We start from the raw sequence: 26,729 nt of genomic DNA on the forward strand, positions 1-26,729 counted from the left end.
TCTGTGCGTACATATTAATGTGTATATATATCCGTACACGCAGCTAAGCACCCGTGCGTAGGGGTACACCTGTGTGTATCCACCGACACCGATGTGCGTGCACACGCGGGGCTCAGCTTCACACCGCCCCCCAGGAAACACGTGCACGCCTCACGCGCGTACACACACTCCTGTGTGCACACGCGCTCACGTATATATCCTCACAGACGCGCACCCACGAACGGCCGAGCGCATCCACCCACCCACTCTCATGTCATGTCATGTCCCACGCGCTCCAACACGGGGCAGCCGCTGCGCGCCGCCCGCTCAATGTCGGCGCGGCCCCTTTAAATGCTAATGAGGCGGCGCGAGTGCCGGCGCCGGCCCCCGCTGACTGTGTTAAAACTTCGGCGGGGCCATTTTGGGGGCAGTAAGACCCAGCGCGGGCCCGAGGGAAACCCGCAGCCGAGCGCCGCGCACCCGCCCACAGCCCGCCAGGCACCATGAGCGAGGCGGCGGAGACCAGCACCGCCAGCCCGGCGCCCCCCACTACTACCACCAGCACGACAGCCGCCGCCCCGGATGGAGCCCCTGTGCCGTCGTCACCCGCCGCTCCGGACGCCAAGCCCAAAAGCCCTGTCAGCAGCGCCGCACCGGGCGCGGCGGCTGGCGAGGCGGCCCCTGGCGCTGCTGCCGGTGCTGCTGCTGCTGCCGCCGCCGCCACCACCGCAACAGCCGCCGCGGCTGAGACGGAGAAGAAAGTTCTGGGTGAGTGCTGGAACCCCTCCCACCGTCCCGGGGCACCTGCGGCGGGAACGGAGCGGGGTGGGGGGGCAGCACATGGCCGCCTCCCGGGGCCCAGCCTGGCTCCCCGCCCCTGCGGCTGTGAGTCAGGCTGCGATCGCGGGAGGCGGCCGGGGAGAGCCAAGCGGCGCCTGGCTGGGACGCCAGCTCAGGAGTTTGGCGGGAGCACCTGTGTGCAGCGGCGGCGGCAGCAGCGACGTTTGCTACCCGCCTGGGCCCGCGAACAGCTCCGGGTGCTTCTCCGAGGCCGGGCGGTGATAGTCAACAGCCATGTTGAACGGGCTTCCTGGCACCTGCCGCCGGCTCCCTGCCCTGCGGGGACATCCCCCTTGGAGGGGGTTCCTCGTAAACCGCGTGTGCTCCCGTTTAATTTTAAGGTCTTCTTCTTCTTTGTGCAGCTTTTCTATCTATAAAGAATACAGGTTTAATAATGCATCTAGGATTAGTGTATTGGGGTTTTAAAGTTTCTATTTTAGCGATAAAAATGCAAGCGAAATGCGAAGTTGCCATCACTGCTTGAGTGCAGTGCATAGCTAGTGTTTACTGTGGTTAAACAGGATCAACTTGTTGAAACAGACAGGGCTTCAGTCTGAAGTGGAAACAGGGATCTACTGTTTATAACTGCTTAACTTTAAGAGGTTAGTCAGGCAAAGCTGCTAGCTGTCTACTAGTGTACTAGAGTCATGAACTTCACTAAGGAAAGACAGCATCTTCTGTTCTGAAGGGAAAGACTGAGGTCTTACTGCAGTAGGTAGCAGAACCAGATAGAGGACTTCTCTGGAGCTGAGGTTGGATGGACTCTAGCAAAATAGAAATTAGAGGTATATTTTGCATGCTATTCCCATGTTCTGTTATTTGATTTGTCAGTAATCAGTCAAGGCACATCCATATCTGTTGCTACATCTGGCTGCTTCTTGCTGTTAAATGGTTTGCTTTGTTTTTGGTAATGTTTTTATCTTGTTCATGTCTTCCTATTTTTTGGGGGGGGGGGGGGGGGGGAAGTGAAGACACAAGTGCCTTTCCAGGTCTAGCAAGAAAAAACTACCACAGTGATGTTTTTTTGCACACTGGCCTTATTATTAGGCAAGCTTTTCAGAAGGGTTTGTGAGGAAAGTGGTCATTGATAATGCTAATTGAAAATTGACTTATCCAAGTCTGCCTCAAAAATGTCTCTGTAACTATCTTCTTGTAATTATGTTAGTTTAAGTCTTATCTTGCAAAGATCCCATTAGAAGCAAGGTCTGATGCTTGCCCGGAGCATCCAAATGACTGACTTCTAGGAATAAGGTTAAAGGTTACTTAACTTTCTTTTCTCTTTTGGTCACAGGAAACTTTGGCTTTCCTTGTCAAAACTAATGAAAAGGATATCTAGTGATGGCTATAAGTGGTTGATGATTGTTTCCTCTGATGGCATCAGAGTACAGCGTCTTGTAGAAACATGTGGGCTTTTCCTTGTTGGTGGAGTGAATGTAATCACATCAACTACATCCTCTGACTTGTCAGTAAAACTGGTTATAGTTTCCTCTGGGCTCGTCCTCCTCCTGATCTCCCTGCTATGACAGCTCAGGCTTAACAATGGCTGCACAGTGGCCATGCTGATGTTCAGGGTAATGCTGTTGACTATGTTCTTACACCTGTGGTAATGCTTAGGGGAGACTGTAAGACTAGTGTGGATAGGGAATGGTATGTCCTCAGTATCCTGTCCTAGGGAATATATTGGAGACTCACTCTGGTCTCTGGCAGCTTGTGCAAGATGAGCAATGTTGCTCTGAAGCTCTGTGTGTGGATTTCTTTTTATTAGTAGAGTGAGTTTTTGACTACTTCTCCTTCCACCAGCTTTCTGACTCTTCTGGGGGGTTTGTCATGCTTCCTAGGCTTCTCACTCTCATCCTAATCTGATTGAAGTGGGCCAACAGATTAAATAGCAATTTTGCAGGGGAGGGAAAGGATGATAGTGGGGGAATCAGTGGTATTAGCCTTGTTTCTAAGAGCAGACTAAAACCTGTGTGTACCATGAGCACCTGTTTCTCTGCTTTCTCCCCACCCCCTTTCTTCCCCTGTTGACTTCATGAAGTGAGCTTTTGCATGTAGCCAGTGCCTTGGCGGTAACAGTAGATGTCTGTACCTAGAGATGTCCCCATGGAGCTAAACTTAAAAGCACAACTACAAGTGTTGATGCTGAAGACTGTCATTGTTGCCAAATAAGTGCTAGGTAGTGAAACTTCAGTTTTTTTAATGTCTGTGACCAAGAAGTCTTGGGAATGGATGCTGTATTAGGTAGAGCACTTTCCTCTAATACCTGTCTCAGTCTTAACATTGTTTTGCTTCTTCTAAATATGAACATCTTCTGCAAAAAAATGTATTAAAGAAGGTGAAAACCTTCATTTCTAGAAGTGCAAAGAGAAATAGTGTGTACAGCAAGAGTATTGTAATGAACTGCTGTTGGCAAACATTCCTGCTGTAGTTCTGTATTCAGGAGAGGAGGAAGAGGTTGCTCTTTGTCAGAGGGGTATATAGGAATGGTAAGACTGCATGAGACCAAAGGTCAGTCTAGCTGTGTCATATCCTAGTAGATGTTTAGGGAAGAATATAGGTGTTGAGCAGATGAAGGTAACAGTTTGCATTGTGTTCTTCTTGCCTCGAGCAGACTGGCTTGAACTTCTCAACTGGAGATTCTCTAGACTGTATTACTTTTAATTGGCTCTTGGATTTCTCCTCTGTCCCCCAAACATATGTAAGGTTTTTTTAACAAGCAGTCATCTGTAGGTGACAAGACCCTTTTCATAGAAGTACTGTGTAGATTGCTTAGATAGTTACGGTCGTGCTGCGTAATAATTAACATCTATTAAAGTCTAGAGACCAGAATTCTCCCTTTCCTACAAGTTTGAAAAGTACAAGTTTGTGGTCTCCACCCAGTTGCTGAGAGGGAAGGAGAGGTTGAACTGCCTCCATCCTCCCACATGTTCCTGTATGTTGGAGGAACAGGTTTTGCCGGATCTTATAAGGCACTATGGCTCCTAAGTGAGATGCTCTTTTGTTGTTGTGTGGGACAGGAGCTTGTCTTGATCCTAGAAGCCTTGGAACATCAAGTTTGTCAGTTTGTAGCTGGTAAGTCGTAGGTTATCTCTAGAAGTAGGAATATAAAAAGAATAACAGCTTGCAGTATTTCATTTGGTTAGAGTGATAATGCAAGAAAGAGCTTGTCCAAAATATGAGTGTGCTGCCTCTCGCTTGAGAGAGTTGTGTGGTGCTGGATACTGGTGCTGTGGGCAGTTCTGGTTTCCAAGGAAGAAAGGAAGGATAAGTCTGAGTGAAAGAGAGGACTTTCAGACAGCAATGTTTCTTATCTAGGTACTAAACTAAAGAGAACTGATGAATGACAGTGATATTTTTCAGCTTTGCTGCCAATTTCTGGCATAAGAAATAAAAAAGGGATGGATGGACAATTCTGAAAACAGAGCTGGGCTTCATTCTAGATGCTGTGTGGTGAACTCTTGGCTGAAGAACAGCAAGTTAAAGCACTGCTATCTGCAACTGCCTTAGTGTAGACTGAAGTAGAGATGAAGGTACACTTTGAGCATTAAGAGAACAGAATGGGTCTGGTTGTGACTTCATGTGCAGGTATAAAAGTATTTTTAACATTCTAGTACTTCATTAGAGTAAATTCTTTACCTTTGTCTCTCCAGCCACCAAAGTTCTTGGCACAGTCAAGTGGTTCAATGTCAGGAATGGATATGGCTTTATCAACAGGTATGTTTAAATTACGATTATCATATACTGTACTAAGACTCATGGTATGAGTAATATGCCATGTATTAGTAATTGCAACAGAGACCTAAAGACCTGAGTACAAGTTCATGTAGTTGATCGGCAGATTGGGCCAATGATTGGTGTAATCTCAGGGGACTTTTTCCACCATCAAAGGTTATGTTTATGGGGAGAAAACAGGGTGAAACTCACTGCAGAGTTGATCTCTTACTTGTTTCTCATGTTTACTCATACCACACTGAGGGCAAATACTTCTGGATAAAAAAATCAAATGTTAACTGATGGGTCAAAATACATACTGTAAATACACACTGAGATTCTCTGAAAGTATCTCACTGAAAATACTCTAGGCCTGGGTTCACAGAAATTCTCTCTTTGTATTTTTTTTTTCCTCCTATGAATGGCATTGATAAGCTAAATAGCTGTAAGTGATATTAATCATACTCGTGGTGCTCAAGACTCATGCTTCCAAGTTACTGGAGGAAACTGGCTTTTAAGGCTGGGATATCTTTGGAGTTGAGGGGCTTAAATGTCTTGTGTTTTATGAGAAATGAAGCTCCTGCATGGTAAATGCTTGTCTGGCAAGTTATTTTGTCCTGCAAGTCTTTGAGCTGTTATACAGCAGGTAGAATTGGGCAAGTTGGACACTGTAGAAAGAGGTAAAAGAGCCTCATTTCATGGATCTGAAGCCAGTTCTGGTACAGTATTAATCCCAGTCTCTGGAATCTACTATCCAGTGTTATGTAAGCTTAGAAGAAAAGCTGGAATTAGGAAGTACTCTTAGTGTTTCATAGCAATTTATGTGTGAGCCTTCAGCTAGATATGGTGTAGTAATTTGTTAGCTATCTTGCTGAACTGAAGTCTACTGTTACTTGAGTTCAGTGTCACAAGTTTTGGATTATGCATCAGAGTCACAAACTCTTTGACCCACCTGTTTCCTCTGTTGAGAAGAAATTGAGTGAACAGATAGTGGGGTCTAGGCTGTTTCTGTTTCATGGGAACACAGAATCAAGGTCTCAAACCTGTCTTCATGTTTTGGATGTGGAAGCCTGAACCAGCTGGCCTAATCTAGACAACCCCATGTTTGTGTCTGGGTCCCCTTCCAGGGGACTCTCCTAACACCTCTCGTGCATGGTTGCTTTGAGTTTCACTGAAAGGAGAGCTCTGTTAACAGCTGTGGCCAGTCCTGTTGATAGGGTTTGACCTCTGGGATAACAGCTCAGGTTGCAGGCCCTGTGGAAGGTTTTTCGGGGGGTGGAATTGTGAAAGGTGAGCAGTCCTGTCATTAACTCTTCCCTGTGTCAAAACATAATGTTGAACATTTGCCAGAAGATTACAGAAAACCTCCTCTATCCCCTCACTCTTTTGAAGGGTGGGGAGTCCTTTCTGCTGTGGAGCATATGACCCTGGAAATTCAGAATAGGGTTTTGGTAGCATAGACTTACACAGAATGTATGGAATCTAGAGGATGTACTACAGGCTGGAGGAAGGATGGTTTCGGTTGTGAAGTCAAGGATTTCTATTTAAGTCTCTTAATCTAAACCCTTATGACTTCTTACTTTCTTTTCACAGAAACGATACCAAAGAAGATGTGTTTGTTCATCAGGTAAGACAGCAGTAGTTGTACTTCAAGATGTACGCTACAATAGGTTTCTAATACAGCTTCCGCAGTCACCCAGCCTTGTCCTGGCTTCTTAGAGTGTTTACCATAAATACCTTGAATGGACTTGTATGTTGAAATTTTCAGGAATGAATATTAGGGTTTGTTTTTGTTCTCGCTGGAGTTATAAATGAAAGAGTAGGTGTTATAACCCTTCATGTTTTTCTTTTGTCTGCTCTGATTTGAACACTAAAGGTTTTTGGGTTTTTTTGATGTTATTGTTTTGTGTGGTTGTCCCTTCCCTGGGGAGATGACGAGTCTGCTTTGTCAATACCTTGCTGCTTATTGTCTGCCCTTCCTGCCCCATTTCCTCGTGTTCCTTGTGTCTTCTGTTTCTTCCTACCCTCTTCATTTGCAGGTCTGTTCTGTCTGCCCTCCCTGGTATTGGAGAGAAAGTGATCTGGTCTGGCTCTTGACCAGCCTGGATTGCCATCAGCTGTTGCTGCATGAGGCAGCTGCTGTCTTACTAGAGGAGGAGAAAGGTTGTGTGCCAAGTGTGCCCAAGCAGAGGGAGGTAGCCCAGTGGCTTGTCATTGGCTAACTTTCATTGAACTGTCACTAGGCTGTTCTAAGTTTATACTATGATTTATCAGGTCACAGGCAACTAATAGAAATATAGAGGATGTTGTCTCTGTGCTGATATAAACGGATTAGTTGGCTTAGATCTGGTTTTGCATAATCTGAAACTTTTTCTTCACTAGAAAATGAAATACTACCCTTGGAGCTTGTCCCACGTGAAATGTCTGCAGGCTCGTGTGATTCTTAAAAACATGAGCTTTCTCTGTGGCATAAGTAGCAGTATTTCCATCAAATGTAACTGGGAAGCTTGCACTCAGAGTTGGTCACAGAGGATGAGATGTGCATATGCAGTTATGTTAAACATGGTGGTCAACATCAATAGTCATCTTACTTTTTGTGGCCTCATGACTAAATAGCCTGTGATAGCTGTTTCTCTGGGTCAAGGACTGTAGACCCATTACCCCTAATACAGATGAAGCTGGGAGGGAGTAAGTCCAGTGCCTGTAATGAATGGAGACGTCAGGAAATGTGTGCTGTACATATTACCAGTTCAGCTGGTGGACTGGGAGTGAGAGCTTGCGATGTGTGTACCAATTTCTAATGATCAACCTCCTTAATGACCATGTGCTGTGTGCATACTGATACAGATGCTGCATCGGTGGGCTGATGGGAGTGAGTCCAGAGAAAGGTTGTAAGAGTTGTAGTAGTAGAAACGTGTTCTGGATAAGGCAGCACTGTACAACTACCTTGAAGACAAATGAGGTGTCCCTGAGATGTGTGAGAAGTTATCTTGGAAAATGGTTGTCATGCTGATGATAGAAATAACATGGATCGGTTGTTATTCTGCTTGGGATTGCTGCATGCAGAGATCTAAACAGTGAAGCAAGCTAGTATTGTCTGTGTGGTTTAGTGTCCTTCACCTAAATGTAAACTAGTGTTTGTGTTTGGAACTTGATGTTTCAGAAACACCACTTCATGTACAAGCTTGCATCTGATTAACCCTGTTGTTGGACTGTGCATGGCAAAGTAGATGCTTCCAGCTCTGGTCTGGGTTGACTGCCATCAGGTGTTCCTCAGCTCTTGCATCTTGAGCTGTTCCTGTATGCAACGTGCTCGCTACGAGAGCCCGTGGCTTTCTGGCTGGAGCTTCTGCCTGAGCTTTTGGTTCGGCAGGGCCAGCGGATGGGGCCTGCCCACAAGGGAGGCAAATTGATCATGTAAGCAAACATCCTGCTGTGAGCTCCCTCTCCATGGTTAGTGCTGGTTCTGCCCCCACTCCTCGTGCCATCCTGGAGGGGTTGGATTACATGCCTAATCCCTTCAGAATAAGGCTGACCTAGTTGAATAGATACAGCCTCCTCCCTGGCACACATCCGCAGTGGGGAGGGAACAGTCCGATCTCATGATTGGAACAGGGGTTAATGCTTGGTGTCTAGCTATTGGATGCTATTTATAAACCTAGTACAGATTAAAATGCTTTTCTCTTTAGGGCATGCATGACTTGCTTTGAGTTAACCCTTTGTCTTGCTTGCAGGGAACCCAAACAGTGTTTTGGGGAAGGGCAATTCTTCACCTGCCTCATCTTGCTTGCATCCTTGTCCAGTTACTTCACACTGGGTACTATCTAGGGCATTGTTACTTGGAGGTGGTGTGAGCAAAAGGGATCGATCTGCCTTGTTGGGTGGAGTGTGTCTGAGGGGGAGGAGGGTCTTTCTGTTTAGCACCATTAAAAGTGTCAGTAGCCAGAGAAGGCCAATTTAATTAGGCATAATTTGAATTAATAAGCAGAGAAGAGGAGTTAAGTTCTTCTGCACATGTCTTTTTCTTCACTGTGCATAGCCTCATGTACGTATGCTGGTAATTGGTATAACAAATTTTGGCTATTGCTGTGACAATACTGAATGTGCACATGATGTGGTGATATCATGAAGTTATGCAAAGAACTTTTCCAAACAAAACACTGAATTAGCTCTGAAGACTCTTATAGCTGTCTTGTTCATCAGTGTCCCCTTTGGAAAGGAAAGGCTTTGTCTTAATTGTTGAGTGCTGTCTGTGTTAACAGAAAACATCTGTCTTTTTAATCAAAGAAGCTAGAGACTGCAGGATGTTGGTGAATAGTAACAGGGAGAATAGTACTCTCTCTGCTCTGGATATATGGAATAAAAGTCTTTCCATCAAGCTTGGAGCTTAAGCTTGTTAGTGGTTTGTTTCAGCACTGTTTACTGCTACTGTTGCAGCCGAAGTAGTAAGTATAATAGTATAGCTGTATAGTTTCTGCTCTGAATTTTAGGATTTACTGAAAATTGTTCCTGGTTGCCTTTACAAGATGAACCCCAGCCTACTGTGTGGCAGCCTCTATCTCCTATTGGCAGGTTATTCACTTGCGAATCTGAATTTTGAAGTTTCTGTCCCTAAAACTGGAACTATTCAATTTATCTTCCTTTACACTTCTTGGAGGATGTTTGAGGAGCTTTATCAATCTTAAGAACACCCTCTGAAAAGAAATCTGGCAGTCCTTTCTCTGTACTTACAAGGAAGGGGAAGGAGTTTAAAATACAGCTTGTTGACATATCTGTCACATGCAGAACACAAGTATTGTGAATTTTAGTTGTGTCAGTACAAGTGGTGGTGAAAGAATTAAACCCTAAATCTGCAGTGAAAATAATGATTTTTAGTATTAGAATATAACATTTATGGAAAAGCAAACACCTTCTACCTGATTTTAGAAATGGGGTAGTTATGCCAATAGGTCAGCAGAAAGCCAACAAAGCTGTCTCAGTTGATGGTGAGAGTCTCTGCTTTGTGAAGTAATTCCCAAAAGAATTCACTTGAGCAGCTAATTCTCTTCCTGTATAAAAAAAAAAAAAAAAAAAAAACAAATAACAATAACAATAGAACACACCACACACACACACACAAAAAACCACCAAAACAAAACAAAAAAACCCCAACAAAAACAAACAAAAAAAACCAGCCTACAACACAAAAAAACCCCTTCTTGGGTTGGTTTTTTTTTTTTCTGGTAACAATAATATTTACACTCTTGCATTCTTCCCAAAGCCCTTCAGGGACACTGCACGGTACAGGGAAAGTTGTGGCTAGATGCAGGGCTAAAAGAACATGCTAACCTATTACCTAAAATGCAAAGGGGACTCTAGTTGGCAACAATAAGAATACTTTCCCTAAACTGGTCAAGCTCAACTTTAAACTGATTAGAACTTTTTGTTCAGTGGGAAATATTTTTGAGCTATTGTGGACTGAATGGCTGTAGCTGCCATGCATGGGCAACAACTCTACTGATCTTCATTCTGCTTTTCTTCCACTGCCCTGTATGACATTTCTTAAGCCAGATTTGTGCCTTGTATTTCCATATGTGCTTTTCTCCACTGGATCTGCACCTGCCTTCTTCATGCTTACAAAAAATGCCCATATCAGAAAACTTTTAAGAGGAGAACTTCTGTAAAAAGCTGGCTGCTAGATTGGCTTTTACAATGTTTTTGTTTTGATTTTGTGTGGTGGTGTGGTTTCCTGCCCCCACCTCCCCACCTTCTTCCCTAGCCTCTTGCAGTTTGGTAACCCTTAAGTAATGAACAGATAGTAAGCTTGTCTTGCTAACTGCCTTTTGCAGAATTCTAGAAATACTCCACAGGGAAAAAGGCACCTGTAGCTGCCAGGCTGAAAATGGCTGGTGGAGGTTTGAGTGTTCTTCTGTGTCTGAGGAGGCTTTCAACCAGTTTGGATCCAAAGCCATGGTGTTAATAGTATTTTGGGGTATCTGTCTTGGACTAAGACTGATTATCTATTCTGGTACCATTCCTGTGTTCCTTAGGGACTTGCCTAATTTTGGGGAGTCTCCCTTACAGTGCTTAGATAAAACACTTATTTGTTACACCAGAGTTCTATTAATTAGTATCTGGTTACTATGAGTTGCCATGGTACCTCTATAGTTAACATCATCTTCTACAAAATTGCTTCTGGTCTTAAGTTCTCTGTAGATAGTCTACAGGTCTACTTGATGACTGTGAAGGCATGGGTCACACTTGGTGCTGGAGCTGCCTTGGTACATCTTTCAGGAGATCAAACACTTCATGTGAACTCTGTTATTACAGAAATATGTAATGATCTGGATATTTAGTAGGCTTGACAGGCATTCACGTAGCAACAACTGATTCATAAACTTAAGAGTTTGAGAAAGAAGTAAACCTTGACTCTATTGGTGGGCCTGTGGAATAAAAGAGACATCTGTATATTTGAAATATGTTGGTATGGTGACTGATCTGGTATGGAGAGTTGGGATTGTAGCAGAGGAATACTGTCCTTACCTCAGTGACAGGGCTATGAATGTATAAGATGAACTAATAATTTTTTTTTTACTCTTTCTTTAAAGACGGCGATAAAGAAAAACAACCCACGGAAGTACCTGCGCAGTGTTGGTGATGGAGAGACTGTAGAATTTGATGTGGTTGAGGGAGAGAAGGTGAGAGATGTATGGAGATTAGGGATGTGGTTCAAGAGAGTTAACACCACTCTAGTGGGAAGTAACACAGCCTTAGCTGTGTGGGTTTTTGTTTTTTTTTTTGTATATGTTCATTGCTGAGGTGGATGGCATTCCTGTAGCTTTTCTGTGGAAGATCTGTGTGTGTTTTTTTTTTTTTAAGGCTTCATTAAGAAGTATTTCTAGATAGGTATCATCCTAGTGCTTTTAGAATTGGTAATTTTTACTTGGTAGACTATTTGAAATTGGCAGTCTGCCTAGTAAGCATTAACTGATGCATATATTGCCCTGAAAAATTTTTCATGGGAGTCTGGTAGCTTAACTGTAAGACCCTTCAAGTTTTTTGCACTTGTACTTTCTCAAATTTTGAGTTTTCTGAGCTTTTTTGATTTTTTTTTTTTTTTTTTTTGTGTGTGTGGGTTTTTATTTTTTTCCTTAATCAGTTATTACCTTTTTCTTCTGAACTCAGGCTGGTGGATAGGGTCTTACCTTATGATCATTACTTTGTAACTCTTGTGTTACAGGGTTGAGAGTAACAGAGCTGCTTTTGCACTGCTTGGGAGGAAGGAATCTCTGTAGCTTGGAACTGATGCGAACAAGCTGCTTTTCTGTTTTGTCTTTTTCCATTCTCCCTGTAATGGGTTGTTCTTTTCTTGTACCACCCTGGCTTACTCTCTTTTGGCCTTCCAGGGTGCAGAAGCAGCTAATGTCACTGGTCCAGATGGAGTTCCTGTAGAAGGCAGCCGCTATGCTGCAGACCGACGCCGCTATCGACGTGGCTATTTTGGCCGACGCCGTGGACCTCCTCGAAGTGTAAGTTTAATTTCCTTAGTGGTAGTCGTCCTATCTCCTCAGCAGTCTTCTGATCTTTTTGTGAGAGAACTGCAGGTTTAGCACTGGCATATAGTAAACTGTCAAATGCTAAGTTGTGAGTGTTCTTCAGATATATTCTGGGTTCCTCCAGCACATCATTGATGTTGATACTGATATTTTCTATTATTGGATGTTCTGTAGACCTTTCCATGTCCTGTCTTTCTATAATTGTGCTAAAAGCATCTCTTTGGGTGGTAAAGTTACCGACTTGAAGAATGAACACAAAGGATTGAGATGCCTAAGTGGTTCACCATGCCCTTTACCTGAAGCAAGGGGAAGTATTTATATTACTCTAAGTAGTATAACAACCCTTTGGAAGGCTTACTTGGAAGACCAGATTTGTTTAGAAGCTCATATTTTTGCATGGCATGGTAGTAGTTTGACCAGCTAGTTGAAACCTCCATGTATTGTCCCTTCATAGCCCTCTGCCTACAGCAGTACAATGTAAAGATAATGGATTTTTTTCTTTACACTAGCTGTGTACCACTTATAGTATCTGCAAGTTTTTGCACAGGGAGAAGTATGAGGTATGTGGATGTAGTTCTAGCAGTTTCTATTCCTATTCATATCATGCTTGTGCCTGGAATGATCCAACAAACTGGAACATATACCAGGCTTGATTATCTTTTCTTTTATAGCTGACTTTGTGATCATCACTTGCAGAAATGTGTTGAATGATCTAGTATGAGAGCCCTGGGTGGAAGTCTACCCAAGCAACATAACTATTCTCATTTTGTTCTACAGAGTTGACAGCATGGGGGCAAACTGGGTGTTGTCAAATCCTTCCTTAAAGCCTAGCTGTCATGAGGTTTTCTCTGTAATACAGCTAGGCACCACTGAGCCTTAAATACATGAAGGGTGTTCTTTCTTAGTCCCTTGGAGGCTGCTGGAAGTTGGTGCTGGTAACTAAATATTTATTACTGCATATGTCTTTGTTTTTCTGGCAATACAGTTTGTAGCTTCAGCTCACATGCCAAGCAGCAGAGAAGTAGGATACTAGGGAGTATGTTCCAGTATTGGTTCTGTTGTTACCTTTTGCTCTCCTGAGGTTAAAATCTTCCTGAACTATATTGGGAGTGAATGCTTTAGTTGGTGGTAGTGGTGTTGTCTTGGAGTTGCTTCAAATTTTAAATAAGCACATATATCAAGGCTTAGCCAACCCTGTGTACTGCTGAGTATGGAAAGCAGCTGTTTCTTTTTGCCTGGAGAAGGATAATGCGAGACACATCTTGCACATGGGGAACATGTGGTCTTGGAATACTTGCACTGGGACACGATGTCTTGGGTGTCTAATGCAAACTCACGCAGCTAAAAATCTGTTTTGCATGTGACACTATAACCCACTTGTGTACATCAAGTGCTGGGATTCAAGGGGAACAAATTCTGACATCACACTGTTCTCTTTTGGCTTCATTATATATGAGTCCCCAGACTGTTTTGGTGTGGGTACTAGACCTTAGTTGTTGTGTGACTGGTGCCTAATGTCCTGTGAAGACATCTCTCATTTCATAGCCAAAAATGTACTGCTCTTTCTCTGGTATCATTGACTCTGGAAGAATTACAGCTTTCAAAATTTGCAAATGATGATTTGCAAGAAGTTGTTAACCTGGTGTTCATTGTTTCCTGTTGCTCATGAGGTTTGTTGATCCTTTTCTTTAGCTTTTTGAGTATCCTCTGAATGTCAGGCCTGCCCATCAATCCATTGAGTGCTCCTCTGCATTTGGTATCATCTGTAGAAATTAAGAGTAAATTCTGTTTCATTCAAGGATTATGATCTTATAATACCCTTCCCTTAGCATGCCACTCTAATGGGTAGCAAGGTAAACTGTGATTGCTGTGAGCTTGTAAAGATGATACTGGTCAGGCAGTGACATTAGCTGGCTCCTGCAGTGCTGTTGAATGTATCCTGTATAGTCTCAGATGTGTGTGTGTGTGTGTAAGGTATAAGTGGTATTTCCTTTTAATGTTTGAGCTCAGTCAGGAGTTCCTTGTGTGGCCAAAGCTGATGTCTGTTATGCTTGCTCAACTTCCTGCATGTTGTAGTGGACCCTTCTTGTGTTCTGAGCTAGTCTGAGGTGCAACCAGTTCTGCTGGGCCTTCTTAAACACTCATCTGTCAGTTGCCTGAATGAGTCAAAGCTCCACTTGAAGTTGCTGTCTTTGGCAGCAACTGCGAAGGGCTGTGCAGGGACTGTCCCTGAAGTCCTAGTGTAGGTCAGTGAAACCACTGAAACTTGTCCAAATATTCTCATCATCCCCTGTGTGCTTGCTTTGATAGACCAACAGAGAGTAGAGTACATCCTCATGTGATGCTATCAGTATTTCCTTTTTGAAACTTTTCAGTTGTATCAGTTAACATTGTTCACATTGAAACTGCACATGTACTGTGTCTAGAAAAATGCTTCTTTCTACTATTCTTATCCTTTAACAAGGTTTCCTCTTTCCTCTTCCATTCCCATGTGTGTAAAGGGGTAAGAAAGGTAGCAGTGTCTGCGAGCCGTAACAGTATGAATGCGCTATTCTGTATGGTCCTGTTAGCAGGTGCATTAAAGGCTGGGCCTCTCTACCTGACGCATTGTTTCCTGCAAAATCTCCTGAAGGATATTGCTGAGACACATTTGAGTTACTGACAGTATGGCACTCTTGGGCAGTGCTTGCTGAAAGGATATTTACTCAGCTTCAGGCAAGTCCTGCTGCACAGCTGAAGGAGAAGGTTTCAGTGTACCCAGGCCCGCTATGCTTAAAGATCTACTAGGCTGCAGAGGTGAAAGGTTTTCCCAGAGCTCAGCTGCCCACATAATCAATCCTGTATTTACTGAAAAAAAAAAATGTTGAGGTGACTTCTGACATGAAGTTCTTGAAACCTTCTAGGTTTCTAGCCACCTAGTTGATATTGGTTAGCAAATCCAGTCCAACCTTGCAGTGCGCCAGAAGTTGTGTTGTTTTGGTTTTTTTCTCTCACTAGCATGGTTGTAAGCAAAAGAAAAATGCTGTGCTTTGACATGCTAGCTCAAATATGTATGCACTGTTATATACTGGGTCTGGTTTTGTGTGAATTTCTCCAGAGAAAAGAGGACCTTGAAGAATCTGAGGTATTTAACCAGCTCCAGTGGAACTGTGTCTGGACTGCATGGATAGTCCTGTGGAAAACAGAAGTATTATACTTGTTCATATCAGAAATTTTGTAATTGTATCCACTACAGAAAAGAGGCTGTGGTTGTGGCTAAACTGTCTGTGACAACATAAACATGGTGTGGAGCTGTAGTCAGGAAGTCATAACAGACAATGAATCATGGAATAACCTTGAGAACCAATGATGTCTTATCTAAATACAGTGTGTATTACTAATAAAAGTCTCTATACCAGTGAGTCAGAAAACAAGTGAAATAGTTTGGAGAACTGTTTTATGGGTTGACACTATTTCTCATAGAGAGAAGACCTGAAAATATGAGTAGTATTATACAAAAGCTAGAGACTGATCTGCAGAGATGTAAGCATTAACTGTAACTGCAATGAGCTTTTTACTCATCTGCTCTCCCTCATTTCTTCTTCTTTTGTTCTTACAAAACTTTCCTTTGAGGAATGGCAATAAGATTTTTGTAGCTTTTTATGGTCAGAGAAATCTGTGTGAGATCTTCGTGGGGAATCACAGCCTGCCTGCTTGCCTATATTGGTCTCCTTCAGAGGAAAATGTAGAGTGTGGCAGGCTGGCTTCATTCACTTGTCTTTCAGGATGACCTAATGTTTCCTTAGAAGGTATTACACTGAGTTCAAAGGTTCCTGTGGAAGAAATTGAGTGAACAAGATCATGTGTGTGCTAGACAAGGTATGAAGCTTTCCTAATAAATGAACCTAATATACTTTGAGTATAGTAAAACAAGACCTCAAAGCTCAGCTTCTGTTTTCTGGTCCAATTCCATCTGTTTCAGTGACTTCTGACAGTGTAATTGTTTTATTCTGAAACCATACTTCACATACAGCAAATAGACCTATATATCAAACAATTGGCAGTGGTACTAGTGTAATGTGTTAATTGAATTTTTGTGATACTATAGAAGATGCAGGAAACTATCAGGACTTCTGGGCAAAGCAATTCATTTACTTTGCTATTCTGTTTTTAACTGATTGTTTAAGCCAAACCCATTAAAAATACTGACATAGCAACATTCAGTTCAAGATGAATAGGAAAATGTCTGTGTCAGGTTTAGTCATTCTTTCCATCACTAAAGGAGATAGTATTTTATCTGAGATTCTAATGTAGCCCTCTGCAGGGAGGAGTGAGTGGACTTGGGCTGTGCTGCTAAAAACAGTTAGAAATTCAATATTGCCTTTTAAAGGTCTGTGAATGTGATGCTGATTGTCAAGTGCTATAGAAGAGCTTTGGCTGGTGAAAATATTGTGTGCCCTTCCCTAAAATTAGGTTTTTTGATGCATTGTTGGCTTCTGGCACATTGTCCTTTAGACAAGACCTACTAGGCCTCTGTGGTTCTGTGTTTCTGGCATTGCAGTGCTAGAACTGAGTACTGATTTAACATGTGGTTGCTTGGAAATCCTGGAGAAGAGAAATGGTGATTATGCTGGAACATGTTTAGAATTGGTTTAGTTTTGTGTTCTCTCTTCTGATCATATATTGCTGCTCTCTTCTCCTGTTTCTGTGCTTTGCCAGTCTTTACATGAGGAAGAAAGTGAGAGCAGAAGCAGTATAAGGTCATTGATTCAGAAAAGGCAAATCCCAAGACCTCTGAATCAGTATTGCCACACGCAATACTGGCAGCACTGTTTCTCACCTTACTGTCTGAGACACTTCTGGCCAGCCCTCACAGGTTATTAAACTGTGAAGTTATGGAGTACAAAGCATCTTGATACAAACAGGACAGATTGATATGACAAAGTAGGTATAAGTAGCATAATGCTGCCAAACTCAAAGTTTACCCTTTCAGGTTTTGAGTCTGTCAAGTATTTCTCAACTGCTGTCAGATGCTGCCTGTTATCACTATCTACTTAGTGGGAGTTCCTTTTTATATTTAGTTATCCTAATCAGTCTTGTGTATGAGACACTGTAATGGATTGTTATTTATTGTGAGTTTTTTTAATTCTGATTTCTCTCACCTCAGCAGCTGATCCTGTCATGTTGTTAGGAATAGCTGGTATAGCTATTTCAGCATGTGAAATATTCTATTTGCCTTTAGGCTATGTCTCTGTGCTTTTTGGAAACCTGGAAAGCTACAAAAAGTGCTTGAAATTATTAATGCATCTGGAGGGTACTTCACTGTGGTGAGAGAAGATTGTCCAGGTTGGTCACTGAGGTTCATTTAATTCCCTAAGATTCTTGTTACAATCTGCAACACTCCAGCCTTTCTAAATGCCAGTCGTCATGTTACCTTAGCTAAGGAAAAGTTCACTGTCCATGCAGGTACCTGGAGTTGCCAGTTGAAAAGAGAGTGAAATATGATGGTGGTGGTTAAAATAGCTGTGTGGAATTGGAAGGAGACCTCTCAGACTTGGTGTAGACTGTTGAAGGCTGTCAAGAAGCAATAGTTTTTGTTTCCTGCTGGATCAGATCCAGAAGATCTAGAAACAAAAGTCCATCTCCTGTTGTTAAACTCCCTTCTTTTTTTTGAGGGGAAGAGTAGTGTATTGGGAACAGTAAATAATGTACCTTATAAAACAGATATTACTGATGGCTGGCACTTAAGGAGCAAAATAAAAATACCAGACAACAAACTAGGGAAACCACCACCACCAACAAAATGAACCTCAACTACAACTATATCAGTTAACAACTGAAGAGGAGAGATAATCACTGCATCTCTGAAAGGCTGAAAATGGTGAGGGTGTAGAAGAGTATTTGACATGATGTAGTACAGTTCTTTTGTCTTAAACTTCTTGATGTTTTGGTGAGGGTTCTCTGTGGAATGGGGCTTTGTGTACAATGAGGCCAGAAAGTGGTCTCTGGAAAGTTTCAGTTAGTTTTCCAAATTGAGAAGTGTCCTGATCAATAGCTGCCTTTTCATAATGCATTTACCCTTTACAGTGCAATGTTCTGTCTTGAAATATATTTTTGTATGCATCACAGTGAACTGTCAGGTTCTCTGCCTTTCTTGGCAGACAGGGAGGAGGCATCATCAGGTGGCTTCTTGGTCTGTTACTTGTGAGGAACAAGAGCAGCACTGTTGGCTCCTGTGCTGTCCCACTCTTAACCTTTGCCCAAGTTAAAGCCTTCCGAGTGTGTTTCTTTACCTGGTGTGCTGGTGTGTCTGTGCAGGTGTACTGGTTTTGAACTTCTGTTCAGATTATTGGGCCTTATAGTTAATATACTGCCCATGAAATAAGATAACACTTTGTCTTTAGACTCGGTCTTTTTTTCTTTTGGTTATAGGGTGGTGAGGGAGAAATCAAGGATGGGGTCACAGAAGGAGGACAAATTCATCAACAAGTCCAAAGGAATCCTACCTATCGTCCCCGCTATCGCAGGTTTGTACTATTTCCGTTGCTTGTCATTACACGTGGATGCTTTTGTGATCTATACAGGCTTCATTAGAAGCAAGAAGCTGTATTCTCTGGTTATTAATGTGCATGTAAATGTTTGTGACAGTAAGAAGCATTTTAGTTACTAGGAGAAAGGTGAGCCACAGGAATAAGGAAGCATCTACCTAAGTTGTTTAATGTGATTATAATTGCTCAGAACTAGGAATAGGTCAAGAAAGGGCAAAGAACTCTTTGTATCCTGTTAGTTGTCACAATGGAGCAGCATATTGAAGTGAGTTGGAAGGTCTGTATTTTCTTGGCTGAAGGTCTTATGCTTTTGAGGACAAGTAATGAATCCACATCCCACTTGATCTGGAGCAGCTAGATCTACTATCTACAGAGGCAGGGTGTGCTTTGTAACTCTTCTTGTGGCCTGAAAAGAGTAGTTTGCACCTAAGCACTGGATTAGTAGTCTGTTTGCATCCAGCTCAATCCTGTGCATCACTCAGGCTTGGTTCTATGCGGTGATACTACTTTTAGGTACTAAGGAAAGCCTACTGTTCAGGAAAAAGTGGTGTCCTGTCTCTTACAGGGTGTTAGATTATGTAGCAGCATTAGTTACCTTGTAATATCTTGTGCTAGTGGAGGATACTGCTGTCAGTCAAGACTTAAAATTTAGGCTCCTTGAGGGTTCCTAAAGGAGAAGGTAATAAAATAGAAGTATCAGTTACTCTTGCTGGAACTTCTGGAGAAAGGGGGTGCTAAGGAGATTAAAGGGTTTCCAGAATAGTAAGAGAAGACTCGTCAAAATGATTGAATGAGAAAAATGTGTGAAGAGTGGAAGTGCCTGCAGGCTTTGAGGCTGGGAGAGGAGACAAATGAAGACAGATTATAGAGGTCCACAGAATATTGAGTGGTGTGGAAAGGATGGATTAAACTATTTCTTTACTTCTTATGAAAGAATATGCTATGAAGAGCCTTCAAATGAAGGAAGTGGGATGCATGTTGAAAAATGAAGTGAGGTTCATAGAACTACAGAACAGCACAGGGTGGAAGGGACCTCAAAAAGTTAGCTGGCTGAACCTTCTGTGGGAAAGGGAGCCTTCATGAGATTATCTGGCACCGTGTCTAGTCACATCTTGGAAGCCTTTAGTGGTGGGGACTCTACTACATTACTGGGAAAGTTATTCCAGTAAATGATTATTGTCATTGTAAATTTTTCTTATACCAAGATGAAACCTCTCCTGACAGAACTAGTACCTGTTGAACCTTGGTTTTTTCAGTGTGTCTCCTTGTAAAGAGAGCTGCTGTTGTCTTTGTAGTTGTACTGGAATACTGTGAGTTTTCCCCTAAGCCTTGTCTTTTCTAGGGGGGAAAAAGCCCAACTTCCTCAGCCTTTCCTTATAGGGCAGATTCTCCAGCACTTTGATCATCGTGGCCCTCCTTTGGCTGTACCCAGTTTTTCCATCTCCTCTTTGAATTATGGGGACCAGAACTGGACACAGTATTCCAGATGTGGCCTGATAAGTGCTATGTGGGATGTTCACATCTCTCTATGCTAGTAATGCCCCTGAATGCAGCCTGGGATCAGATTTGCCTTTGCTGTAGCAGCACACTGCTGTCTTGGGTTGTACATACAGCAGATTGCTGGAGCTTTTTGCCACAGGATGTTGGTGATATTAAAAGCTTGCATGAGCTTTGGGGATACTGCTCAAATAACTGGAAGAGAACACCATTGTGATATCTCTAAATAGGCAAACTGTATGGCTTGGGAAGTCACTAGTTGAAACCAATTTGAGGCTGGGAGGCTATTTGGGAGATAGGTTTCCTTGTCCTTTCTCTAGGGATCCACAGAACTGGTGTAAAAGGATACTTGAAGACCCAGTAGGCTGTTCTTAGCAAAGATCCCTTGAAGTTCACGTGAGCACTGATGCTTTCCAGTGGGATATGAGGAATAAGTTGCTGAGTCATCTGTGTTTAGTCATACCTTAAACTGGCCAGTGTAGGACTGCTTTCTTCATTTTCCAGCCTTAGTTCTGACATCACCATTCTAGTTTCTAGCCTCTACAATGAGGGAAGAATTCAATAGCTGAAGAATTTGATGCAGTTAAAAATATCAGTGTGAAATAGCCTCTGACTGTCATACCTTTTGAGATATTGCCTCACTTTTTTTCTTACTGAATTCCTTTAAGTGGAAAAGCTCATTAAGATTCTTGGTTTCTTATGACTTATTTAATCCTAGATTACTAGTGTTCTTCATAAAGCGTTGTGACACAATCCCCCACAACATCCTTCTCTCTAAATTGGAGAGAGATGGATTTGATGGGTGGACTGTTTGGTGGATGAGGAATTGATTGGATGGTTACATCTGGAGGGTAGTGGTCAACAGATCAATGTCCAGATGGAAATAGGTGCCAAGTGGGGGCCCTCAGGGCTCTGTATTGGGACCAGTACTGTTTAATTTCTTCGTCAATCACAGACAGTGGGTTCAGCGACCTTCAGCAGGTTTGAGTTGTGCAGGGACAGGATGCCATCCAAAGGGGCCTAGACAAGCTCGAGAAGTGGGCCCGTGTGAACCTCCTGAGGTTCAAAAGACCAAGTGCAAGGTCCTGCACCTGTTTTGGGGCATCCGCTGGTATCAATACAGGCTGGGGGATGAAGGGATTGAGAGCAGCCCTGTGGAGAAGGATTTGGGTGTACTGGTGGATGGAAGATTGGACATGAGCCAGCAATGTGTGCTTGCAGCCCAGAAGGCAAGTTATATCTTGACTTGCTGGCCATGCTCCTTTTGATGCAGCCCAAGGGAGGTGATTCTGCCCCTCTGCTCGGCTGAGACCCCACCTGGAGTCCTGTGTCCAGCTCTGGAGCCCTCAGCACAGGAAAGACACGAACCTGTTGGAGAGGGTCCAAAGGAGAAGCACAAAAATGATCAGAGGGCTGGAACAGTTCTGCTATGAGGACAGGCTGGGAGAGTTGGGGTTGTTCAGCTTGGAGAAGGCTCCTGGGAAGACCTTACTGCCGCCTTTCAAGGGCCTATAAGAAAGACAGGGGCAGCCTTTTTGGCAGGCCTGTTGTGATAAGATGAGGGGTAATGGTTTTAAACTAAAAGAGGATAGATTTAGATTAGGTAGAAGAAATTGTTTACCATGAGGGTGGTGAAACACTTGAAGAGCATGCTCAGAGAGGTGGTAGATGCCCCATCCCTGAAAATATTCAAGGTTAGGATGGACAGGGCTCTGAGCAACCTGATCTAGTTGAAGATGTCCCTGCTCATTGCAGGGGTTTTGGACCAGGTGACCCTTAAAGGTCCTTTCCAACCCAGACTACTCTGATTCTGCTTTTAAGGAGCTTACTTGTATTAGTCAGCCATTCACTCACTTGTTTCTCTTCATCTTGTCTTTCTGACAACTGGCTTAAGAGGTCAAGTTCCAACACTGAATTTAGATTAACTATGAAATGGATGTAATTTCTACCCCCCCCTTTTTTGTTGTTGTTTTCAAATGCATGTTTGAAAAACAATCAGCAAGAGGTAATTAACAGTGCAAGCGCAACAAGAAGCAGAATTTCACAGGAATAACAAAAATGTCCTTAAATATAATGACTACCTGTTCCATGCAAAATGGATCCATCCTTCTGGATGCTGGGTTTAGAACCACAAGCCTTCCACCTCTACTTTGAGCTTTTCTATCTGTGAATGTTTGTGTTAAAGTTGGCTCTCTTATCTGAGATTGTGGGAAACAGGGTGATACTGATGCTACTGCTTGTAGGGATCTGAACTGAATAAATTTTATTCCTGAAAGTCTTAATTAGCATTGAGCAGTCAGGAATAGCACCATACCAAGAACAATGAGTCAGCTGAGCTTTTGCAGGTCATGTGGGTAAATCACAGGCTGGATAATTTACCCATGGTTAATGGGAATTTGTGTTTCTGATGCATTTTTTTCATGTAAGAGGTATGATAGCTTACTGTTATCCACTGTGAGTACAGAATGTTTTGTTTGAATTAACAAGTAGGCATTGCTTGCATTTATATGCGCTAAATCCAGTGACACTTGTGCTTTTTCTGTTGGATTCCTTTCAAGATGCTAAACTGGCTTTTGGGCCTGGATAGCTGTAGATTAGCTAAGCCAGCTAATGGCAGCTAGATAGTAGGCAGTGACCTTGTAATGACTTTCAACTGGGTTTTGACAGTTTATAAACATACTTTGTTTATCCTGGAAATGGGATGAAATGTTCTTGCATATTTCAGGAACATGGACTTGGTATCTTATAAAACTCCAGTATATCTGGAGTTGAAAGGGACCCATGAGGATTAAGTTCAATTCCCTGCTTCTCACAGAACTACCTAAAACTAAACTGTATGACTAAGAGCATCATCCAGATGCTCCTTGAACTCTGTCAGGCTTGGTGCTGTGCCCACTTACCTTGGAGCCTGTTCCAGTGGCCAACCACCCCTCTCAGTGAAGAACCTTTTACTAGTGTCCTATCTGAACTTCCCTTGATGCAGCTTTGTTCCATTTCTACATGTCCTATCACTCATCACCACAGAGAGGAAATTGGTACCTCCTCCTCTGCTGCCCCCCTTGAGGAAGGTGTAGATTGTAGTTGTAGACTGTAGCATGTATCCACACATTTGAGATGTGACCACATACTGTAGTTCCAAGCCAAAAAGCTTCTCTTTCTTCTTTTGAATAACCAGTCCCAGGTATCTCCCCATGTCATTAACATGTTAGCATTAATGAGGTCCAACTTGCAAGATACATTATATGGTCAAGAAGGGCAACATAAGGCAAAGTGGGGAGATGCAGGAATGGTTTACAGGTGGAAATGCAACTCCCAAGGATTACACCATTAATTATGGATAGGGCTGAACTGGTATGTAGCTAGTCCAAGGCTAACTTGGCAGAATCAGCCTGTATGACCACTACTCAATTGTTTCTTCTCCTGTCCAGCAATTCAAATGGATTAACTACCTCTTTATTGTACGACAGACAGTAGAATATGCTGATGTACCTTCAACAGCGAAGAGACACTCAGATTGCATTGGGTTAGACAAGCAACAGGTCTTTCCCTTTCAACTATATGCCTGATGCCAAAGGGATGGTTTGCAGATGGGATGGTACTTGGTTAGAGAAGTTTTTGCTAGGCTAATATTATGGTAGTGTAACTTTCTCAGGCTTCTCTCATACCGAACACCTTTCCTTCCTCAGAGGGCCCCCACGTCCACGCCCTGCCCCAGTGGCTGGAGAGGCTGAAAACAAAGAGAACCATCGTGAGGCCAGTGCTATGAGTCAGCAGCCACTTCGTCGTGGGTATAGGCGCCCGTACAACTACCGGCGTCGACCTCGTCCACCCAATGCTCCGGCTCAGGATGGGAAAGAGGTAAGCATGCTTCTGGCAACATGTTGCAGAGACAGAGTTTTGATGGTTGAAGGTAGCTGGTTTCATTGCCTGTTCTCTGTGAACTTCTTTGAGAATAAGCAGTTTTTTCTTAAATAGGACAGCTTCTGCATAGTTCTTAATTGGAGTCAAAGTGTAACAAATATTTTTTTTGAAGTGGAAAGAAACACTTGTGTTTTTCAGCATCCTCAAACCTTCAGTCTGTATGTAGTATAAGAGATGGATTTGAAAGTTCCAGGTCCATTTCCTGAACTGCTTGAACGAGAGTTGTTCAGGGGACTGTTTGCAAATACATATTTTTCCTTAATGAGGAAAGACTTTCCCATTCTGTATCTATTTGAGGTTGTCTACTGACAGAATCTGCTGTATAGTACTTCAACTTTAGTGTATTTCCTGCAGTTAATATTTTCTAATTATTCATCTTCCTTGATTATTTTAAAATGTGGCTTATGCTGGCCCTACCACTGAACACAGGAAGGGTCTGGAAGTCAGTCTTTGCCTATAATAAAGTTTTATTGTGTCTTAGACAAAAGTGACTGAAACACCTGCTGAAAATCATGCTCCGGTGACCGAGCAGAGTGGTGCGGAGTAATGTCTGGCTCCCCAGGCACCTTTACCATCCTCAGGTAAGGAATATAGATAGTTCCTGTTCTTCAGCTGAAGCAGCATTGTCTACTCTTGTAGGGTTTGGACTCTGGCCACGTCCCCCTATGTATGGCTAGATATTTGAGAACTTTTGAGGTTGCTGTATAGGCAAATGAAGAAAGTTTGCTGCTTTCTTTTCTTTCTGTCTCTGTGTCTGTACTTGTGAAAAAAGTACATTTTTGCTTTATAAATCTGACTTTCCAGGAAGGTTTATCTGGTCTATATAGCAAAAGCATCTGCTTATGAGTTAGCAGTATTTTGCTTTAGGAACATACTGTGTTCTCAGTTTATGGATAGGATAAGCCAGTCATGCTTATCCTGTCTGTTATTATGATAGCTCCCTCTCCACCTGACATTTCACCTCTTCAATGGGAAAATGAAACTTATGTTAACTGCGTTGTTTTTTTTTTTAAATTTGGCTCTTCAACAGGTGTCCTAAAATACAACTGAAAAGTAACACCAAAGAAACAAGCAATAAATCATCAACCATGACAAAAGCAAAGATCTGAAACACTGGAACTTAAAAGACAAAAAATTTACCAGCAGCTGAGATCTAGGGAACGCCTGTGAGATAGATGCATGAAGAGAGAAAAAAGAAAGCGAGATTTAGAAAGAACAACCTTCCCTACTTTCAACAGCAACTGTGGGGTGTGTTGTTGTGTTGTCTTTTTTTTTTTTTTTTGGTAAGAATTTCACTGTTTCACTAGTATTGAATTTTTCAATTTTTCCTTTGGTATCAAACTGAAAAGGGAAAAAAAACCCAACCAAAGAACTGAAATTGAAATTAAATGCTTTTTTTATTGGATGCTGGTGCTAAACCTCCCGGGTGTGATGAGGTTTTTTTTTTTCTGTGCCAGTCCTGTTCAGTGCAGGACATGGGGAGGAAAAACTTCCGCTTTCCTTGATAAGATCTATTTGAAACTGTGCAGCATGGGTGACGTTCCTCACAAATAAAAGTGATTTCAACTATTAAAGTAGTTTTTAGTATGTTTCTTCATGTTTATTTTTAAAATACATATTTTAATCTTGCTGTTTCAGCTTTATACGTGAAAATGAGAGATGCCTCTTTAAGTATGTGTTGGTTTATCTTGAGTAAAAACTATGCTGGATGACACATGTGCAACGATGTGGCTGTATTAGGTGGTTCTACTCCAATCCAAGACAACTTCTGCAAATTATACAACAGAGCTATAACCTACACTGCCCTCTCTGCTCTTCCGGCTCCAAGGGTGTTGATGGTTGGGCTTTTCTGTTACTATCTTGTGGTAGGGGCTGGGGGACTTGGAGTGCCTTACTGGGATATCGTCTTCCCCATCTGTTTTGCTAGGCTTTTGTGTTCTGTAAATAGTAGAATACAAGGTTTCAGACTCCTCTGAAAAGACATGGTGGGCATAGTAACTGCCACTTTATTTAAGCTTCTGTTCCAAATAATGGCAGTATGTTTTATTAGCTTCTCCCCTTTTTCTTATTTGAAACCAGTAAAAATCTCTCTACCTGTGGTGTCTTGTGGTAATAGGCAACATACTTAGCGGTCTTACAAATGTGGTTTTTTTAATGTTCCTATAACTTGGTTATGTTGCAAGTGTTATCAGTCTACTTCCAGCTGCTCAATGTGGGTGTGTTTCTTCATCTATCTCGTGTCCTTCATTCTCTAGTTTAACGTTTCTCGTGTTCCTGTCTTATGGTTGCTGTTATCCAAACATTAGACAGTATATTTGTTTCCTTAAAACACCTCTTTCTGTTCTTAGCTATGCAATCTTGACCCAGCCTTTACTAAATAACACTTCATGTAAAACCCCTTGGTCTGGAGCAGCCCTGTAACTATACACATGGAGGACTAAATAGGAGAGATTCTTGGCAGGTACTAGCTTTCCTTGTCTCTTCTAGTTTCCCTGCTCTTGCACTCTATTAATAAATTTAAACTATTAAGATAGGAGGTTTTCTGTAGACATTCTCATGTTACTCCTCAGCAAATTAGAAGTAGAGGGAGCACAGGGTATAACTGTGCTTCAAAGCACTTTTGCTTCCAGCTTCTGGGAAGGTGAGGAATGGCCTGTTGCACCCTGTTGCATTTGCCTGGTGGAGGCAGGGAAATGTTTAGTGATGCACAAGTTGCACT

General features: G+C 42.5%; 1 protein-coding gene across 1 annotated transcript; it reads left to right on the forward strand.

The window, feature by feature from the left end:
- Nucleotides 1-354: 354 nt before the first annotated feature.
- Nucleotides 355-25,584, forward strand: YBX3 (Y-box binding protein 3). The gene is made up of 9 exons (XM_080359216.1): nucleotides 355-747; nucleotides 4,470-4,533; nucleotides 6,124-6,157; nucleotides 11,118-11,207; nucleotides 11,916-12,038; nucleotides 18,477-18,571; nucleotides 23,776-23,947; nucleotides 24,492-24,591; nucleotides 25,041-25,584. Exons 1-8 carry the CDS (start codon nucleotides 483-485, stop codon nucleotides 24,555-24,557), a joined length of 909 nt encoding a protein of 302 aa, XP_080215342.1. The 5' UTR covers nucleotides 355-482; the 3' UTR covers nucleotides 24,558-24,591; nucleotides 25,041-25,584.
- The last annotated feature ends 1,145 nt before the right edge of the window (nucleotides 25,585-26,729 follow it).

This window comes from Nesoenas mayeri (assembly GCF_963082525.1).
Source record: "Nesoenas mayeri genome assembly, chromosome: 1".
NCBI lineage: Eukaryota > Metazoa > Chordata > Aves > Columbiformes > Columbidae > Nesoenas > Nesoenas mayeri.